Below are 21,366 nucleotides of genomic sequence, written 5' to 3' on the forward strand. Positions count from 1 at the left end.
TAACATTGGGGACTGGCCCTGCCGCACATCAACCTCTGGAAAAAGAAACAGGGCGGTTAGCTCAAGCAATAACGTTTCGCACCTTAATACCCAGTGCGGCACTCGGACGCTTCTTACAGCCTGTTTTGTAAACCCTGGTGAGACTCAATGGGGCATAAATCTTGGCCGTGCCACCTGCACGTGGGTGAAGTGTACTGTTCTAAAAAAAAAAAAAAAAGAAAAAAAAGACAACATGTAACTGAAGATAAACTTTGTTCCAACCCGCGTTCACTCTGCACTCAGGTTACTGCTTTCAGGATAGCAAGCTCTCCCGGAGGGAGGGCTGGCACTGAGGCATGATCCAGAAGCGGCAGCATTATCCGAGGTGCCTCAGCTCTGCCAGGACGTTAACTGAAATCCTCCTGGCTTAAAAACCGTGTGATGTTAACGGATCCATGAAGCACTCACAGCCCAGCAGCGCTCGGAGCACGCTAACTGCAGTGGGAAATGAAAGGAAGGGCAGGAAAAAAAGGCTGTTCCTGCCCAGGTGCCTCCAGATCCCAGCAAAGCCGGGATGAACTGAACTCAGGCTTCAGCCGGGCTGGCCTAGAGGCGGACAAACATGAGTTTATCTGTGCATTTGGCAGAAATGCGAGGGTCTATCTGTGTGTCTTTGTGCCATCTTCATTCATATCACTTTTCAGCTGAGCCTTTCGGTGTTTGAAACTACCTTCCTTTTACATCTCTCTAAGGGACAGGAGGGATAACTTCTGCTCGAACCTTCGGCATAGGTTTCCTAGAAGAAAAACACACTTATTGGGTTTCTCTTCTTTTGTATCTGGGATAGTCACCAAGCCAACATATTAGCCTAAGCTTTGAAAAGCAAAGACTTGCTGGGGTGAGATGCGCTGAAAGCAAATCCAGTATTAAATGCCTCCCATTACCTGGAAAAGCAAAACATTCAGGCAGGGAGTTGCAGAAACTTCATTTTCTGCCTGCAACCCCACAACTGCAGGCAGGAGCTGCAGCCTTCCGGCAGATGGCGACTGGCTTCTTTAAAAACTCCAGCAGAAAGCAGGTAAATACTCACGGCCTGCTGCAGCTAGCCCTGTCTGCTGCCAGGCGTTCCTGCCCTCCAGCCTCCCTTCTTTCGGCACCTGGGAGAGACCTGGCGGGGGATCGGACGTACCCTCGCCCCGCTGGTTTGGCCCCAAATCCCCCCCCCCGGGGAAGAGGGACGAGGCAGGGCTGCGGGGGGCAGTTGGGCTGCGGGGGGGAGGCCGGGACGAGGCCAGGCAGGGGGCGAAGGAAGGGCCGAGGCCTCCGGGCAGGCAGGGAAGGAGAGGGAGCCACCCTGCCACCTTCCCTCCGCCGGCGACCTCCCCAACATGGCGGCCTCGCTCGCCCGCCCGCCCCTCCCAGCATGGCCGCGGCGGAAGGGGGCAACGCCACTCCCCCCCACCACTATCACCGCTGCGTAAGACCTTCCCGACATGGCGCCCCCTTAAGAGTAAAGGGGGCTTGACCTTCCCATCATGGCGCGCCGGCGCCACGTGAGGGCGCAACCCCGCCCCACTGCCCGCCCCCTCCCGCGCTCACGTGACCCGGGGCCGGCCGGCGCGTGCGCAGTGCGGGCTGGCCGCCGCGGCCGGAGCGGCGGGGACGCGGCCGCCGAGGCGAGGGAAGATGGCGGCGCCGGCGCGAGCCGTCACCCGGGCGACGGGGCGGCCCCGGCGCCCGCGGCCTTGAGCAGCGCCGCCGCGGCGGCGGGAGGCGGCCGCCGGCAGGTGAGAAGCGGCCCCCGGGCCCGGAGGGAGTGGGGGGATGGTGGTTGGGGGCCCCCGAGGCCCTGTGGGGGGACCCCCGAGGCCCCCGCCCCGGGCCGGGCCCCCTCCCCGCCCCGGGCCCGGCCGGTCCCCGGTAGCTCCGCGGCGGCCGCTCTGCCCACCGAGGGCAGCGCTGGCTCCTCGCTGCGGCCTCATTGTCTGCCGAGAGGAGCCCGGCTCCGGGGGGCGCCCCTGGGGGCCCTGGGCGGGGGGAGACCTGCGAAATAACCCCCCTCCCCAAAAAAAAATGCAAAAAATACCCCAGAAAGGCGTTTCGCTCTGAAAACGTGGGGAGGCGGCGCTGGGTTTCAGCTAATGCACGATCCTACCTTCACGGGAGCTACCTGCCTTTTACGTTAAGCCTCGCATTACGTTATGCTATGGTTGGTAACGAGACGAACCGTTTTCCCATGTCTAAGGATAAAAACGAGTGTCGGTGGGATTTCCCGGCGCGCTGAATAACTTTGAATTCACCTCTCGACTTACATCTGTATTTGCGGGCTTCTCCCAGTGTAATTCTTTTTTTGTTGTTGCCCTGAAAGCATTGCATTAAATTAATCGTGTTGGTGAGCCTGGTATTTATCAGCCCGATGTGGTTGGAGGTATTATTTGATATTATCCGGTGTTTTCCTGGCAGAGGTGTAAGAATGGCTTTTTTTATCGCAGCTGGGCTGCGTCGAAGCGTTGAACGTACTAGCGTTACTGCAGGGCTCACTGCCATGCATAGGTCTCGCTCGGCAGGATTGTGTTCTGCTGTAAGCAAGGTGCAGCCCCAAACTCTCTGGAATGACGTCTCTTGCCTCAAACCCTTTCATGTTTCCAAATCTGAAAGTCTATACCACAGGCATTTCTCTTTCTTGCTCTGAAAGCAAGCGTAGTGCCCTTGGTATCTTGCACTTAATAATCCGAACTCGAATCTGTGCTCAAAGGAAGAACAAAAGGCAAGTCAGGCAAAACCTTATTAAACTGAAATGCTGTTCTGTGATGTAGTGAATCAGTTTGTTAGGTGGGACCATTTTCTGTCTGTAAGATAACCCAGTCGATTGGTGGGGATGCCATTTGTATTAAAACGGCTTTAATTACCGTTAGGGAGACTTGTTTGTACTGCAGGTCAGCAACTGGAAGAGCCTCGGTAGAAGAAATGCTGTAAATATGTGTGTGGACAGGGATAGCTTCGATCTTGGTAGAAGTCATCCACTTTTCTAAAGGGGACTTGTATTAGCTTAAAGCATGTTTGATTCGAGATGCTGCTGACTGCAATTTGGGACCTGAGCGTGATGGCATTTTTACCCACCCAACCCTCAAGAGCGGAGGAGCTGCTCTCTGTCATTGCCTGACATGCCAAAGCCTTAATCAATACGTTGCGCTGCAGGTTGCCTGGCTTAGGAAGTGCCGGGTCCACGATGACACTGCAGCGTCTTAACAAACTGTCCCATATCACAATGCAGTAGCTGCAGTCCGGGCTTGAAAAAGGCAAGTTTTCCAGCCAGAGAACCAAATCCATGAGCGAGATGCGACATGAAAGTTAAGACGGGCTCCTTAGGGATTTCCTCATCCCTGCGTGTTCACACCACCGTCTCTCCTTCCTTTTCCCTATATTGATGCCAGGGAATGGGAGCGTACTGGTGCTTTCTCTCAGCTGTATTCCTCAGATTTGCCTGGGGGGCTCCCTTTGTTTTTTCCCTGGTATAATTACATCCACGCTTCAGCCTGCCACTGTGCGGGTCCTGGTGGGAACAGAGGCCCCAGCCGATGGGGCTGTGTCAGCAAAAAGCCTTTTTTGCATCGATGTGGCCGTACCGCCAGTGTGGGTTTGTACCAGCGTCACTTGTTTCTCTGTGCTGGAAGAAATGATATCAGCAGAAGCACGTCTTGCCAGAATGAGCAGTAGCTGTGGCAGAGGCACCGAGCAGTAAAAGTCTATACAGCTGGGCTTGCAAAGCGTCCCTGGCGGAGACACTGTGTGGAAAAGGGGGAAGAGTAGCTTCTGCCTTCCCTTCCCTAGACTTGGTTAGTTGAACCTCATCCACAGTTTTTAGCAAGGAGGACTCTCCATTATTTCCCCTTTTTCCCTGACCTTCTTGGCATTTTTGTTGCTCGTGAACAAACCCTTGCAGCCAACCGGATGCTGCTTGTAGCCTTAACAAAAAGCCGAGTGGTGCTAAAGGGTCGTGGTGTGGCTGAGAGTCCATTTCACTCGGCTGTCGGGGGAAAAAAGCACCTGGGTAGGAATTGTCTATGTTGGGACAGCACGTCAAAGTTGTCTTATCAAATACAGGGTTGGAATTAAAACTTTTATTGTGCAGAATTTAAGAGGATAGGTCTGTATCTATAGCTGGTCAGGTTTTCCACTCAGCGATGGCCAGCATGTGAGCGGGCTTTCTCGGTTTTCAGTATTTAAGTTTCATGCCGCTCAGCTTTGGCTTTTAAAGTAAGGGTATTTTCTCTCTGTCTGCTTTTCCTGAGAAAATTTGACTCTGAATACTTGAACACATTTAAGGTAGCTCCTTCGCAGTCTCTGCATCTCTTCCTTGCCCAGGATTGGGAGTGGAAGAGAGCTCGTTTGAGATCCCAGACTGCATCTGGGACTGGATATCAGGCTCTTTCCAAGGCTAGGTATAGCTATCATAAAGGGAGAAATTACAGTTATTCCACCCTGTTAGTTCATCAGTGCTTTTGGATCTGTCCCATTCGTATTTTTTTCTGAAACAGAATTGTGTGCAGTGTTGTTTTTTTTCTCTTGGGTGTTTTCACATAGCCAAGATGTTTGTGCATGTCTTTCCTTCTCTGTTACCTGGTGTTTTAACTGACAGCTTACTTCACCCAAGCAATGTTTTTTTTTCATGGTGGCAAGTGAAATACTCTGCAAAGCACTTGGGCTTGAAAGGTGCCTGCATAGTACAAGGTTTTGTTATTGCTTGCAATAGCACTGATTTACAATGCTGTGCTGTTTTATTCTCATTGACTATTAATGACAACACGTGTGATTTTAAAACCGAGGTTACTTCAGCCTTTACTCACGCTGGCACTCAAATTTTTTGTGTGTTTGACTGTTGGAGAAGCCCTAAAATGAATCTCATGCACAGAACAAATATTACTGTCGTGACTGTGGCTAGCATACAAAATCTTGGATGCCTTCTTGGGGATTTTAGGCAATTGGTATTAATTGTTAGCTGTTCCCTTCACACCTTCTGGAGGGGGAGCATTTCTTTAAGAGGATGGTGGGGATGCGCTTGACTTTTCTTTCATTAGTCTCCAAAATGCAGCTTTATGTATCCTCTCCGTATTTTTAATGGAAAGAGAGACACCAAGCGTAGTTCTGGAGTGGAAGGGCACATCTCGTGTTCTCCGTGCGTTCCCAGACATGGATTTTTTTTATTTATTTTTTTAATGCGTGTTTTCAGGGATTCAAAGAGTTGTTTGGTTGTAATGCAGTCTGCTTTGGTCGCTGCCAGTTCGAGCCGTTTCCACAGGATGTGACTGAGTGCTGCTTGAAAAGGGTTCCCACTTTCTGTGTAAACAGAGCTATGCGTCTGAGGGAAGTTATTTTCCCTGTGTATTTAGTCATGGGAGGGTTTATTGCAAAACATTGATTCAGACTTTGCCCTAACAAATTTTTGAGATTGAACACAGATAAGTTTAATACCCTTGTTAGCTTTTAAAATGCAGTGTCATGCAAAGATATCTGCGAGGGTTTATAAAAGGTGGTGGAGCCAGAAAGCAGTGCTAGGCTGCGAGACTCCGTCCAAGTCTAGATAAAAGCTTTTGCAAAGAGGACTCTGGTGGCTCTGGTAATGTATTTAATGGGTGTTTTGCCAGATAAGAGCTCCTTTCACAATGTGTTTTCTACCTTGAGTGGGACTGTGTGCAATCGGTGACATCCCTGAGAGATCGAATCAAGGTATCTGCTTTTTGGGCTTAGCCAGGCTATACTGCTGTTAATAACTAATGCAGCTTTTTGATGTGGTTTAGACATTGAAGTGAAATTTTCTTTCAAGCGTGCTTATCTTTTATATAAAAGAGAAGTGTGACATATCTGTGTCAAAATTGTGACAAGAAACTTGGTGTTGTGCAACACACAGAAAATGCAGTTCTTGTCTCTAGGAGACAACTATTTCAAGAGCTGCAAATGTTCTCTTAGACCTTCAATTAATTCATATTTGAGCACGCTATGGAGTATATTCCCATCCCAGTTTTATGGTAAGTTAAAAAAAAATATGTATCTGCGAGCTAAACAAGTTCCTGAGTGAAGATAAAAATGTGCATTTTCCCCCTGCTTAATGTAGTTTGGCCAGCTGCAATTTTTGGCTTCACAGAGCTGTAGCTCTTCGTATGATTTTAGATGCATTTTAAAATATTTGTCTGGTTTATGTTGTTTTATGGCATGTGCAGGTTCCATAGTAGCTTGGGCTTTCGAGGGTTTAAGGTAGGTTGTTAGTGCTACTTGAATTCGTTTTGGGCTTCTCGTTAAGTCAGAAGCGATGTGCTGTAGTAACACTCCCTTCTGTCTCTGATCTCGTCCAATCTACGAAGATCAGTAGTGTTAGCCCCGTCGATACTTCGAGATGCTTCTAAGGGTATCCTAGGTCTCAGCAGAAAACAGCATTCGATTCTGACGAAAAGATGCTTTTATTAAATGGATTCTGAAGGTACGATATTAGGAGGTGTCGTGCTGCTGGACTGGTTGTGTATTAGAGATGCAAAAGCAAGGGACTGCCACTAAATACCGAAAATACATGATAACCTTAGCAAAACTCTAATTTCAGTATGTATGTTCTGCCTAATCCAAGCTGCCTGTAAGACTGAGCAGATTATTACTCTTGCCTGTACTGAATATATAGTGGCACGTATTTCAGTAGGCAAAGGTATGGTTAGCTGAATGATTTAGGATTTTCTGGATAAGAGGTAGCTCATAAATATAAAAATGTTACTACAAAAGACTATTCAGTCTAGGTGACTATGGGAAGAAGGCAGTGTGCAGAAACATCCCAAACTGTTCATCTTAAAACTTTTCACATAGGGATTCAGAGAGCAGAAGACTTGTTCTGTCATATGTATTAAGTTTTTTATCATGCTGGAGAGATTATAATGATACAAGTGATTTATTTTTGCTTAACAAAGGAGTGTGAATCCCTTAGGCACTGAGGGGCCACTAGTCTCTTAGCGAGCTTCCAATCACAGAGGAAGAAGCTAAATGTACATGGAACATTAAACATATTTTAAAAGCTTAATTCCCCAAAAGGAAAACGTTTTCAGTGACGCTGTTTTCTCCTTTCGTTGGCAGTGCCTGTTAATCCCATTCCGGTTGTTCCTTTTCTTATTATGCTGTTTTTAAAAACGAAACGAGTGCAAAAATCACCCGCAAAATGTTTTGATGGTTGTGCATCAAATCCTTTTGCTGGAATGAGAAGGTGTCCGCTAAAACAACTCAAATGAGAAATGCAAGCAGCAGCCACTCTCATACCATTGTTGTCGCATCCATTCTGTAGCCGAGAGTGTATTGAGCTAAAATTGCGTTCAGTTCCTCGCGTGTCCGTTGAGCAGCCACCTTTAATCTGTCCTGTTGAATGTGTGCTCTTCCTGCATTTGTTTTGAGACTGGCTGTTTTTCCCTGTCACAGCGGCGGCTGGCGACTCCAGAAGGTCCCTTGGCCGTTGAGGTTTTTTGGAGCTGCAGCGACCCGGTGGGAGACACGCGCGTTGCCTTAGCCCGCTCCAAAGCCCGCGGTGCGATGCAGCCTGGCTTTTGGATGCTGTGCACCGATGAGCACGCTTCCTGTGAATGTTTATTTGCTATTTAGCTTAATGTGGATTAGACTTCTGTTGCATAGAGGTTTTTTTTTAATGTCTTTTCCTCCTTCATGTTGTTTAATACCCAGGATCCATAAGCCTCAGTAAACAACCTTGAAAAGATATGCCATGATAGGATAAAACGATAGCCAGTGGATTTTAGTGGTGATGCATTTCTAACTTCATTGCGGAAGGAGGGGAAAAAAAAATAGATTGCTGAAAGCAAATTCTCAAAATGTGTGGAAAGAGAAGCAAATACTCGTCCGACTCGTTTGCTGTCTTCCGAAGATCTGTGAGAAACCTGGGTCTTGTGAAATCTCTTGTAAATTAATTGCCACAGTGGTTGGGTTGTGTTTTCCTGCAGGTGGCTCAGTTGCTTGCAGGCTGTTTGCTGTGTCGACGGTGCTGTTTGCTACCCCTTGCGGAGGTGCGTGGATTGTCCCTGGGTTCTTGGCCCTCTTTCTTTGCCCTGTAAAGACTTGGGAAAAGCCATAAGTGTCAGAGGAGGAGTTAAGCAGTCCTTCCTGCTCAGTAAGAACATGTTTTACACCTTTGGAGTAGCAGGAGCTGCCTGGGAGGAAAATACTTATCCTTCCTACCTCCTTACCTGCTGAAGCATCTGAAGGAATGCTCCGTCGCTGCCTTTAAATGACACCACTGGTTCTTCCAAACCGGTTTGTTCCCCCCACCCCAAAATGCGCGTGTGCAAGCACCATTGCTGGTTACAGCCAAAGCCTGTTTAGCAGAAGCTTTAGCGCTCAGAGAATGGTTCTCCCACCGCTCGTTGCTCACGTGGACCTCATTGACGGTTAATGAAGGAGACGCTGTCTAGACTGCCAGTTATGGAGCTGATGATAGCTCAGCAGGATTCGGAGATCCGAGAAGCAGCGATGCCTTAAAGCCGGTCCCGTACTGAAGTCTCCATTTGACGCTTGGCAAGGCTCTGATAGAGGGAAGCCGATGCATAAAAAGTGAAGGCATGTTGTGTGGCTTCAGGGTGAAAGCTGGGCTCTGCAGCAGCCCCCGTCCCCTCCCTCCCTCCCGAGTTACTTTTCCCCGTTTTGCCCCTGAAACAGCAGCCAATGTCCTTGTGCTGACGTACGTGTCCCATCTGCGTGGACCTTTGGGCATCGTTCTTCTCTTTCAGGCCGCGTTGCCCAATGCTGCGAGCGGGTCTGTGGCTTTGCGTTCGCGGAGCAGCCGTCGGCATTCGTTAGCTGTTCGCCCTGCCTAGTTAGTATCCTGTGAATAAGGGCACCAGTGATAAATTCAGGCACGTTCTGAATTTATATGTTAGATCCCTCTTTACGAGTGTCAAGGCAAGCACTTAAGCGCTGCGCTCGCTTTTCATAAATCTTACTCTTTTCCGTCACCCTTTTATGTTTTGATTAGCGTCTCTTTGTTTCCATTCTGGTGCCGACTATTTCCAGCTAGCTGTCAAAAATAAAAAAAGAGCTCTTGGCGCTATCTGAATATTCATCTTAACCTGAGAGAGGCAACGGCCTAGTTTCTTAAGCGCAGGTCAGGGAGCCAGAAATCTCTGGCATTGTAATCCCGGCGCTGTCAAGGACTTGCTGCTTCTTGACCTTGGCTTCTCGGTGCTTTTGTTCCTTTACCTATAAAATGGGGTTAATTACCGCTGCGGTGCTTACAAGTCGGGCAATGGGGCACCCGCTGCTCTGCGCTTTTGTCGGGCGGGAATACATTTAAGGTTGTGTTTGGTAATTCGGTGGCAGGTATACGTGGACGGCGGGCTCTCAGACCGGCGGGTATTCTGTTAGCTGTCGCGCATGTTGTGTTTGCCAACGTGACCTGTTTATTGTGCTGTGGAGAGAATGAAAATATATTCAGTTTTGTTGCATTTTTAATTGGTTTTGCTGCATATTTAGCAAATGGAGCGGAAACGGACCTGTTTCAATTCTGTTCGAGGGGATGCAGCCTGCCTTCTGGGCAGCGCGAAGCAGCGCGTTGCTGGAGGGTTAACTCCGTCGCCGGCAGCTTTCGCTAAAGCCTTTGCTTTACGGATTAGGTCAACTCGTTTGCTTAAGATGGTAAACGGATTTGGGATGTGGCTTGCCAGGTGGACGTCGCCAGACGTGCTTTTAGCGACTCAGCAAGTGTGTTGGCCCCATAATACGTGTTATGGCTGAGCAGCTTATCTGTTATGCTCGAAGATAGAGAGCAGAACATCATTTGCGAGTGCTTATGTGCTAATGGTGTCTGTGTCAAGATGGTAGTAGATAGCTCGATACCCTCCTTGCTAGCAAAGGTAAAAACCTTGCGTCAGCAAGCTCTTTTTAAGTCAGCAGTACTTCTGAAAGCTACAGATATTGATTTAAATGAAACCTTGGCTGCTGAGTCTCTTCTGTGCTAATACATGACTTTTTCTAGCTTTTTGCTGGCATGAAAGTCAGTAACGTTGAGCTCTTCTTCCCTTCAGATGTCTCGGGGCTGCTCGTTACTTAAATTTCTTAGTCGATAATGGAACGTTGTGGTTCGTAAAATGAGGCCGTAGAATAAGTTTGCTCCATTGCAAACGCTAAATTCTTTCACACCCCTCCTCCTTTAAATGCATATGTGCAAAGACCACATTGAGGGGGGGGGTAGTAGAGACTTGAATGTGAACGCTTGCATGATAAGTTGCCCTGCTAGTAAACCCTGACCTTGACCTAGCATTTGTGCTGCAATTTACTTTTATTGAGCACTAGAACTTCATTCTTCTTTCCTGTAGTGAAACGTTAAGCCTGACTTTTAGAGCGGTGCTGGAAACCTAAATCTTGACTGGCCGTCCTACCCCTTAAAGCGATGAGAGGTTGCCGGTTTTAAATGTGTTCAACATTGTAGCGTGGATTAACGCTTATTTATTGAATTCCCTTGAAATGCTTGTGGTTTTTCCAGAGGAAGTCGTACAAAGCGGTGTATTTTGCTTTCTCTCTCTCTCTCCCCAGGCTTTTGCCTGGTTTCTTTTGGAAGCAAGGCTTGTGCAATAGCTCTGGCCGTCTCTTGCTTTCCCTCTTGCACTAACTCCTGATCCTAGTTCAATGGAGGGAGAAAAATCTCAGAGATGTTAAGTTCCTCCAAGTTTTGTAGGGAATATAAAGGGAGAGGAAGGACGCTGTTAGTGTCTTCCCGGAAAGAAAGAAGGCAGCGAGAGCTCAACTTCATGGAGACCAGAGAAGCTGGAGGAAGAGGTGCCTGGCAGGAAGAAGGTACGACTCCCCCAGCCTGATTGCGGTAGGCACCTGGGCTCGACCGCGAGGGCTGCATCAATAGGAAACTGCGTTTTCTTGGTTCCCCAGATGCCTATTTTGGTGGCTGTGCTCAGGGAGGTGGGTACAATCCATGGTTTTCCAGGCCAAGGCAGTTGCACGCTGTGTAGGGTTGTGCCACTTGCTGCAGGCCACTTTCCTATCGCAGTGTCTGGTTGATCCCCGGCACCTTGGGGACTCCGTGTGGGCAGCGGTTCACTGGGAATTGGGCTGGAAACGACTGTGGGGATTCACTGTTTCATGCTGCACAAGGAAAAGATTTTTATTAAAAAAATAAAAAAAATAAAAAAAACCCAAACCCAGACCACACCGAATAAGCATCTAATTCAGTCTGTCAAAAAGTCAGGAATGAACTCGCTGAACATGTTTGGGTAGCTCTTGCTCAACTCGTAGTTGTGTTAGCAAACCCCTCCCTGAGATGTTTCCATGTTTCTGTAAGATTGTTTCGCCCAAGCAGGTTTTCGGTGTTATTTGAACGTAAAAATGGGCATTGCGATGGCTTGCGATGTAATTACAAAGTTTCTGTGTTATGGCTTATTCTTCGTACATTCAGGACTATTGGTTTTAAGTGAATAGCATGTGTCTTCCTGACAGTTTCAGCTGTAGGTTTGGCCTCGCTTGCCTGAAATCTGTACGGAAGTTAGCAAATTTTAGTGGTTTCTACATCTTTAAAAGATGTTGTCAGTAGAAAGTAAGGAAATGGCGCTATGTCAGAATTTTTACAGGCTGTCCTCTAAATAAGCGGGTTAATTCGATCTTGACAAATACTGCCCGTGAGCTTTAGCCTTGTCGTACTATCCTGAGGGAGGAGGGAGACTGCATTTATTTCCGGTATTTGCTGTCTTGTGTTTTGTTGCTGTTATCAGGCAGGAGTTCGGTTTTGGACCAAAAATCTTGTCTGTGTTGGACGTTCTTATCCGGGCAGCCGCTGTGCTACTATTAAAAGTGTTTATCCTCAGACAGCTAATGTTACAACAGGAAAAGTATCTGCAGCTTTTTCTTGAAAACCTCCCAATGCATTTTGAATTCTCGAGGCCGTTGATTTGCTTGTTTCTTTATCTTATTTTTTTGCCTTCATTTGGTTTGGAGCCGATTTTTTTTTTTTTCTTTTTGCTGCGGAAAGTACAGACAGGTGCGTGAGAAGTTTTAATTAACAGCTTGGAGGGAGCCAGCAGAGGGAGTGTGTGAGCCCCAAATCTTATTTCTTTACAAGTCCTACAAAATTTGGGGTGGCTTCAGTAAGGGCGATGGATTTCAAGAGTGAACCTAGACACGGACAGTCCAGCTGGTTATTGCATCCAAGTAGAGCCATTTTCGAAACGGGCCGGATTTGGGTCAAGGTTACTGGAGGGACCCTATGTGCATAGGGCTGACGCTTGGATTTATCTTCGGCTTGTTTGGAGGGTCGCAACATCATTGCGCAATAACCGAGAGTGCAAATACAGGTTGAATTTCATCAGGGGGATAGTCCTGGAACGAGGTGGAAACCCGGAGGGGATGCTGCCCCGTGTACAGACGGCTGACCCAACTGGACAACCTTTTTCACCTGGGGTAAATTTATTTCATGCACGGCGTGGTTTAAATTTGGGGCATGTTGGGCCAACAGCGTGCGTTGTAAACTGCGGTGGTGCCGAACTACAGGACACACCATCTCCTTTTGCCCTGCTTGTGTTTATTTATGCCAGCTCTTGCTTTGGAAAGGTTTTAATAGGTTTTAAACAACTTGATGCTCAAACAAGCAAGCTATTTCAAGTGTACCAAGGCTATCAAAAGAAACTAGAAAGGCTTCAAGTTCATTTGCTGTAGATACGTTCTGGGTTTTGTGCCTGAATGTTGGAGATCTCCACTTATTCAGCAGCTTTCTGCAATGATATATATCCGCAGACGGTCTTGGTGCTTTAGCTTTTTGTTTGTGTTCTTGATTTGTTAATATTTCATTAACCTTTTAGGCAAACTCTGATGCCTCTGCCTTCCTCTGGTTTATTGCATTAGCAAATTCTAATGACGGGTTTTCCTGTGCACGCTTGAAGTGCGTTGTTCTTAAATACTGCGCTGTCCTTTTTTTTTTCTGATGAACCGTATGCCAAACCAGAAGTGTAGAAAGTACGTGCTGTCTGCGTTAGTATTTGTAGAATAAATACAGAGTAAATCTCTCTCTTTTTTTTTTTTCTATAATGTTTTCTGTGCTGTAATTTTGCAGGAAGATGCATTAGGCAGAATATAACTTTTTAGATTGGTGTGCTGTCTGTGCAATAAACCTTGCTGCGTGATGTTACACGACTTCGTTTATTTGCTGAAAGCTTAGAATAAAAACAAGCACTCGCTGGAATCTGGGATAGGGTGAACCTACCCCCAGCGTAGTTATATGGAGGGATGAGGGGATTTCTGGTAACTCTATAAACCTTTTTATTACAATATATCAATTAAAATTCCCTGGTAATCATGCTGTCTCCGTACAGATATACTGCAGGACGTATTGCACTGGAAGCTATATAATTTTGAGCTTGTGTGCAGACTTGTCTCTGGAATCCTTATAAAAGTCCTGGTTTAGCAGGCAAAACAAGCGGCAGGAAGGCCGTATAAAGACATATATATTTCAGGTTTGAAGCTTACAGATGGAATTTATGTAACTTGTGTTTTCAAGGCTGAAGCTAGATCTTATTAGGAGGAAAAAAACAATTTCCTGCCAAAAAGCAACGAGGGGGAAAAGCCGTGCTTCAAAGAACTGGTAATTGCCTGTTTTGTGGGGATGAAAAGAAAAGCCTGTTGCAGGTGTCCTCAAGGTCTCTTGCACTCATCCTTCCAGCGCAGCCGTTTTAGGTCTGATACCGGCGCGGCGACGCGGACAGGATATTGCTCATCGCCGTTTCCCAGAGCTTCTCACTAAAATCTGCTGCTTTGCATTGTCGAAGCTCCCAAGGACGCTTCCAAGAGCGCTTCCCAAGAAACCTGCTCTTGCTAACAGGGCTCTAGGGCCCCTGGACACAGTCTCCCCACCCTAAATCCCAAGCTACTCACGGGCTCGTTTATTCATGAACCTAATTGGTTTCTCCTCCCTAATATGCCTGGGATTAAATACCTTTCTTTGCTGTTACTGTTTCCGTTGCTTGAAGTAGCGTTGTAAGATTTCCCATGGCTTCTTGAGGTTCTTTTCCTTGTAAGTACACCCTTCACTCCCTTCCTGTGCCGTTGCTTTGGCAAAGCAGTGTGCGGCTCCCTCTTAAGTAAAGGAAATAGTACTTTATTTTTGCCTGCGCTATCACTGGAATAAGGCTCGTGGCTTCTGCAGAGCGACGGATGCTAGCAAAAGCCAAGTTGGAGGGACGAAGCTGCCAGGTCCTTTGCTCTTTTTTTCCTCTCCCTGCTTTAGTGGAGTTCTGGGTTGAGCGCTGCAGCGTTTCACTGTTTTTGCTCTACAGAGGTAGGTTTGGCTTTGAAAGCCTCCGTTGGAAATGAGGTGGGGGGGAGATACAAGCCACCCCCGTGGGCTTTCGGTGTTTACAGCAACTAGTTGCCTAACGCACCCTCGCCCACGCGTTGCGGGCAAAGCTCTCCTCCCGCACCATTGAAGGATGCCACCAACCGCTGAAAGCTAGACATTCTTATTCACCTACTCGTTAAATTCTTCTTTTTGTTTGCCAAATAGTCATTTCCCAGCCTTGTCTCTACTGGGAATTAATCTGGTGGCTCTTGTTTCCACCCGAGTCCTTGATGGCATGGCAGCGCGGGAATGCCTTGTGCCCTCTGCTGCGGATAAACTTATTTTTTTTCATCCAACAAAGTATCATGCAAGAATACTCCTTCCCAGTAAAGACACAAATTTCTTCAAGGAAAGCACTGGGTAAGACTTGCACTCAGAAGTGTCTGCCTGCTAGAGTATCCTTTTTCTTGAGATGGGCGAGAAATTAGACCTAAATGATCCAAATGTCTCTTTAAATGCTCCTCTGCTATGCCGCTGGGGCTGTTGACAAGCAGAATAAGTAGTTGCAAAGTATGAGGAAGAGGCCGGGGAGTAGGTTAGAGGCAGCTGATATCTTCTACCCCTAAATTAACTCTGTAGCAACGCATTGCCAAGTGTAATTAAATATTGCGCTCTGCAGAGTCCCTTCCTCCTTCCAGCTGAAGCGCTCATCCCGCTGGGGCTGGGTCCTTTAACCCACCTTTCTTTTTTTTCCGAGTGAGAACACGGCTTCCACAATTATTTTTGGTGAGTGAATTTTTTGCGGCATGTTAAAGTGAGCATTCCCTCGCGAGTAATGAGTGACATGCTCCAACTCGGTACTGCTGCACGGCCTCTTCTTTGCGTTCAAGACCTTTCCCTTAGAGGCAGTTTGGGTTTGTTTTTTTTTTTCCCCCTAAGTACTGTTGACTTAACAGTGCCAGGCCAAAAACTCTGCGGGTTCAGGCACTTCTCCTTGGACGGCTGAGATCCTCCTGCCGCGGAGACTCGGTGGCTCGGGATGGGAACCACGGATGCTACCCCTGCCTGTGATTTGGGGGCTGTGGGACCGGGAAGGGTGCCTGCAGGTAGGGAAACCTTTGACGTATATTGAACCTCTTCATTTAAAAGTCACTTTAGGTGAAGCATGTCATCTCCTGAAGCTGTATCGCTGTGGCTATGTAATGCTTATTTTGAAAGAGCTTCAAAACACCTTCTGCTTTTCTGTTTTAGTGCAGGCCTGAGCTGCAAGTGGAAGAACGGCAAGGTGTTTCTCCATAAACCTGCAGCCTAAATCCTGAAAGCGCCTGCCCAAAGGCTTGTTTTGGGGCTGTTTTTTGTCTCGATGGGGATTTTGCATGAGCACAGTACTGGTCTGATGTAGTTTGCAGCCTTCTAGATGTGTCGAAGCCCAGCATTTTTCTTGCCTGTGCTTTTAATCTTCCTCATCTGTCTGTTCCGCTGCAGTGGGTAATCACTTCAGCAGAATAAATAGCAGGTTCTTAAACATATTTGGGCGGAGAGGCAGAGAAAACTGCAGTCTTCTGCAATGAGGAAAATGGTTATAAAATGTTTTGCCAACTGGCAGAGAAGGAACTCGTAGGAACGGTCATGGAAATTTGCTCAACGCTGGCAGAGTTCTGGTTTGATTGCGCTTCAGCATTTTTAAACACGTTATTTTAAGCAGTTTGAATTTTTCTTTGGTAGGCCTTTAGGCTAATTACTAAATGCTCTGAAATATTTCTGCTGCTGGAATATAAATGCACTTCTCCGGAGGAGCAGGGCGACTGTAAGGTACAAAACGTAAGATGATGCTTCCCGGCGCTCTGGTCACCCTTCGTAGCGATGGGCCAAAGCGAAATGAGGCTTCTGGATCTGTCCCGGCAAGTTAATTGAATTGCATTTAATTTTTGATGAGATAATTGCTGAAATTCCTTGGTTGTGGGTTTTTTGGAGTGCTCAGATATTAATTTTAGCCTGCATGCAAACTGAAACCTGGTTCAGTGCGAGCAGAAAGCGCTTGCAGAGCCAGGCTAAATGAGAGAGAGCATCTAGTAACTAAATGCGAAATGGAAAATAGAACGAAAACTGTGATCCTACAACGAGAGGGCGGATGCTCCCTTCTGCTTCTCAAATAACTAGCAAAAACACCGTCACAGGATTTTCTTCAGTGGATCCGCAGAATAATTGCTAATGTTAATTATCCCGGGATACTTTAGCTGTCTCTTGCCGGCTGCCTTGGGATTTTTAGCCTTTTCCCTTTCAGGTTTTGGAGCAAGGCTTTTGCCGTGGGCGTGCGAGGCACGTTTGGACGATGTGGGGGCGGTTAATCCCGGCCTGCTGTTCCTGTGCCACGTTAACAGAATCTGCGTACGTGGAAGGTCAGGCTTTAAGGGTTATTTGGACAGAGACTTGCCTTTTGGGAGTTGTGAGTTTATTACTAATTTTGGGCACGTTTTCTCTAGGAAAAATACCGGCATGGGTGTTAACGCTTGGAAGATGGTTGTTAGTTAAGCTCAAACGCTTAGAAAATCGGGATTTAGCGAAGGAGGCGCTTTTAAATATTTATGATATTATAAATTGGCCTGGTACAACAAGCTCTAATTAAATCCTGGATGGTCTGAAGTCACCTTTATTTCTTTTTGAGGAATGCAGAGGAATTTCATTGTTTTCCTGGCAAGCCCTTGCTATTCCGATGCCCTCCCGGGTTCCACTTCGTTTCAACCCGCTTCCTGTAATTTTCCGCCGAGAATTTCAAGATTACATAGATGTTTTCTTTTAACGAGGGCTTGGAAACGAAATGGCTTCGAGGGACGTGCCTGGGAGCGAGTTGCGCTCGGGAGCCAGCTTGGGGATTAGGTTTACCCTGGCGTGCAGGGAGTCATGTTGGAAGGAGCCTTGGGTCAGCTCGTCTGCGTGCGTGCGTTGGCGTCGGGGCAGATCCGCTAGTGCACGTGGAAGAAGTGGGGTGTGAGACTGGGATGGGTGAAAGCCATCTCTGAGGAAGGCTTTTATGAAGCCTTTTGTGCCCAAAAGCCCCAAAAGGTTTGTTTCCTTGCTTCCTTCCATCAGGAAGCCTTGCACAGCTAAGCCATTAGATCCGTTAGACACAAGCATGTACCTGTTGGTCTGCTGCGAGTGTGGGAAGACGGGAAAAAGCCCCACGCAACTTCTCCATCCTCAAATCTGCGTGAGAACGTGCTATGGGGAGGAAGAAGACAGGAGAGCACAGGAGCACGTTCCCTTGGAGAGGTTTTCTTGGTCCTCTGGCCTCTAAAATTTGCCCTAGAGATGCTTTTCTAAACCTTGACCTATTTGCTTCTGATGGTACTCAGAGCTTCCCATCTTCTCTTGGATGCCGCGGAAAGGTCTGTGCGCCTGTGATTAATCTGCTGTATTGTATTAGCTCCCACGTGTCCTCCAGAGGACTGAAATTGTGATTTAATAATTGGACTATTTATAGGTAGGGGGGAAAAAAAAAATCTTGCTAGCAGGGCATTCGTTCTTGCGTTCCTCAGCTGACCTCCTGCAGCAGGGTTTGTACGTTACTTAAATGGTAAATAAAAGCTGTTGGGAAACATGTCGGCACAATCCTGGCTTCTAAAAACCTTAATAACACGACAGATTTGTAGCGTGAGCCTGTCGAGTCAAGGCCTTATGTTCAGCGTAGTCACCCACAGCTCTCCCACTGTACCTGCTCTGGATGATCCAACTCCCTGTTCTGATTTTATTTTATTTTTAATTTAAATGCAACTTTTGCTTTTTTTTTTTTTTTATGTTTTCTAACTCCTAATGTTTGGAAGCTTGCATGTTGTTTGCCGCGTTTGCCCAAGTAACGTGCAGTTTGCCAACAGCGGTGGCCCTTATGTCAAAGCATCGCGGTTGCAGCCTGCCTTTGTCATAACATTGACTGTGCAAAGCAGCTCTGACATGGGAAGACTTTGAGAGCATCTGTTAGCGTGATAACCGCGCATTTAATTGTGGCTTGGTTTATACCAAAGATCGACAGCCCCTAGGATTTCTCTGAAGCTGTTTTATTGGGCAGCCGTGACAAAAATGGAGAGTAATTCCAGCTAAAGTAATTTTTCTGAATGCAAATTAATTGTCCGAAAAGCTGCTGCTGCGCTGTGTCTCTGCAGTGTGCTGCTCCCGTGGCTTCGTGCCGTCTTGTTTTCTGTACCCGTAAGGATGGGCAAACCCCGGATTTAGTTAGGGAATATTGGAGAGTTTCTGTCGTCAGAGGTTTCCAATGACAGAGCTGAGCAGGCCTCCTCCTTCCAGAGCTCGTCGCCAGAAAATCGTAGCTAGCTACGCGGGGTGCTGCAAACCCTTGTCCCCTACCAGGAGCCACCCGTCCGGCAGCTCGAACACCTTCTTGCACCTGGTGAGGCCGCAAAGACGGTGGGGCGGTTGAGAGGCTGTAATTTCTGAAGTGTTTTTTTTGCTGCCTCTGTATTGTCTGTAGATCTGAGAGTGGCGAGAGATGAAGCAGCAGCCTGGGAAAATACCGTGCAGAAAACGGCGTGACGTGTTTGCTTTTTTTTATTTTTGCTTGGGTGCTGATGGTGGTTGTGAGGGAGGAAAGGCCTTGAACTTCTGTTTCTGCGTATCGGGGACCTCCGTCCTCAGCTCGTTGCTAAACTCTGTGCAGCAAGGTTCAAAGCTTTGCAAAAATCCGAGAGCGTAACTTGGAGTTTACTGGGGTAGAGCTTGACGTGGGCCTTTCGTGCTCGCGACGCAGCTTGCAACCGCATCTCTGCGGTTCGTAGTTCAGAGCTGTTAAGTTTTTCTGTGGACTTAATGTGTTGTGTTTCTTTCCCCACCCTCCTTGCCTTGAAGCTGTGAAGTGGAATGCCATGGCCAGTTCCTCGGACAGTGAAGATGACGGTTTCATGGCCGTGGATCCGGAAGAAGCTGTGGTCGAAGGGACGATGGAGCAAGACGATGAGCCTCATGCTGAGCTGGAGGTCGAGGAGACCAGGCATAACAGATCAATGCTTGAGCTCCCGGAAGAGGTTTTGGAATATATCCTGTCCTTCCTTTCGCCGTATCAGGAGCACAAAACTGCTGCCCTTGTCTGCAAACAGTGGTATCGACTAATCAAAGGTACTAACAGCCGACACAAGAATGCATTTTCTTTTTTTGATCTTGGGAACAGATGGTTATTCCAGCCATTCTTTGCTTTGCTTTAGACTCCCCTGTTGGCATAGCTTTTCTTTTTTTCCCCTTTAACTCACAAATTTGACTTCCATGAAATTAATGCCAGGAAAAATAGCTCCAGCTATTGGTTTATCTGCCTTGTAGAAGGCATTGCTGAGGGGGCTTGTTCCTAATTGGCAGACCGGGTGTGCTCTTTGGAAGCGTGAACGAGTGAAAACCCCAAACCCCCACGGTAAGTCTGCCCACTGATTGCTACTTTTGAACACTCCCTGTGCACTGATAATGTGCAGTGTTATTTACCTTACGTTCAGAGTTCCTCTGCGGCGCACCCAGGAGCCCCCGTTCCTGGTGTCCCGCGTCTAATGTGGCTGTAACTGTGCTTTGTTTTGATCTTACTCAATATTTACACACCCAAAACCTTAGCTTTTGGCTGGGAACAGAACTGTCTGGTTCTTACAGCTCTTGTTTAAGATAAGTGGCAAAGTATAAACTGCATCTGCATTAATGTAGATCTACATATGCAGACTTCCTGAAAGAGTAGCCCTGAGATACAGATATTTCAGTTTGCCTCAGTGCAGCATTAATTCTGAAGCCTCATGGCGATATTTTAATGCTAGGTAGATGTGATACAGCAAATAGCTTTGCTTGTGTACTTGTCCAAACTTTACCTGCCTCTCTGTGCCTGTTGTTTTCTGAATAAGCTGGGTGATTTCAGTTTGTTTGACGAAGGAGTGGCACCGTTGGGGACAAACGTTTTTACAGGCTGTTAGAGAGGAGACCGCGCATCAGTAGGAAATGAGGCACGCTCCTGCTCTAGGATAACTTGTTCCATCTAAAAAACACAAAGTAGGTGTCAAGTGAGAAATGCCTCCATTTCTGCCCTTGCCGCTGTGTACAACGGGGCAGATGGGTGGGGTGATCTCTAATCTGTGGGGTTTTGCTCTTAGATCCCCGGGATTCTCCGCCTTGCTCAGCGTTTAACAGGTTGGAGGTGGAACAAAACACATCTACCTCGGAAATAAGCATTGCAAAATGACTTTTGGTGGAAATTGGGGTCGGCTAACACGCTGCCAGCGCCGCAGTTTGCACCCCGTTGAAACGTTTCACGTGTCCGTGGGCTTTGACTGCTGCCGGCATACACTTTTGCCCGCTCGTGGGTTCCTGAAGCGCTCTGGAGAGAGAGAAAGGATGCAGCTGGGATGAACGAACATGTGATTCACCCCACAAGAGTCTGTGGGAAACGTCCTTTAAGTGTAGGGGAGGGATGAGCAGCCCGAGGTGCGACGTGACATTGCAATTAGTTTGTCTCTCAAGTCTAGGGAGCGTGGGTGGTGAGCGCTGCTGGGTAGCCCCGTCATTTTTGCGGTGGCTACGGGAAAAAAGTGTCATTTCTAACCGGCGCTCTGCGAAGCAGAGAGGTCGCTTGAGGTAAATGCTTGATTTGTTTTCTACTGCTTAATTTTTCCTGTTTGTCAGGATACATCTGCTTTGAAATCCTATAGTTGAGATTGCGTTTCCCTCGTGTCTCTTAAGGACCGGCTGCTTGGGGATCCAGGGCTTCATTTTTCACGCTTCCGGCACTGTGTCCCAGAGTGTGATTTCATGTTGGGGGTGTTCCTGGCACGGGGCTTTCAGTAAGAGAGTTGTTGGGAAAATATCTTGGCGGGTCAGGGTGATTTCTGCCGCGGCAGAGGTCACCGGCAAGGAGCTGCGGAGCGAGCCAGCTTCTTCATCCTCTGCGGCAGGCGGAGGTTCAGGAGGCTCAGGGGCTGGATGCTGGTATCGATACCCTCCGTAGCGCTGAAATGCTGGTGCTTGGTGCTGGATAAGGACGATATTTAGCTAAACTAGAATCCGCTCCTTGGGGGGATGTGCTTTCTCGAAACTGTTTTTTCTCCTGTGAA

At 47.6% G+C, this 21,366-nt stretch overlaps 1 protein-coding gene across 1 annotated transcript in view; it reads left to right on the forward strand.

Moving 5' to 3' along the window:
- The first annotated feature begins 1,695 nt into the window (after nt 1-1,695).
- The window catches only part of FBXO42 (F-box protein 42), a 55,933-nt gene continuing 36,262 nt past the window's right edge, over nt 1,696-21,366 (forward strand). Inside the window, exons 1-2 of the mRNA XM_067311031.1 lie at nt 1,696-1,766; nt 19,142-19,408. Coding sequence (XP_067167132.1) covers nt 19,159-19,408 — 250 coding nt within the window. The 5' untranslated portion in view covers nt 1,696-1,766; nt 19,142-19,158. The remainder of the gene's footprint in view (nt 1,767-19,141; nt 19,409-21,366) is intronic.

Source organism: Apteryx mantelli, chromosome 26 (genome assembly GCF_036417845.1).
Source record: "Apteryx mantelli isolate bAptMan1 chromosome 26, bAptMan1.hap1, whole genome shotgun sequence".
Lineage (NCBI taxonomy): Eukaryota > Metazoa > Chordata > Aves > Apterygiformes > Apterygidae > Apteryx > Apteryx mantelli.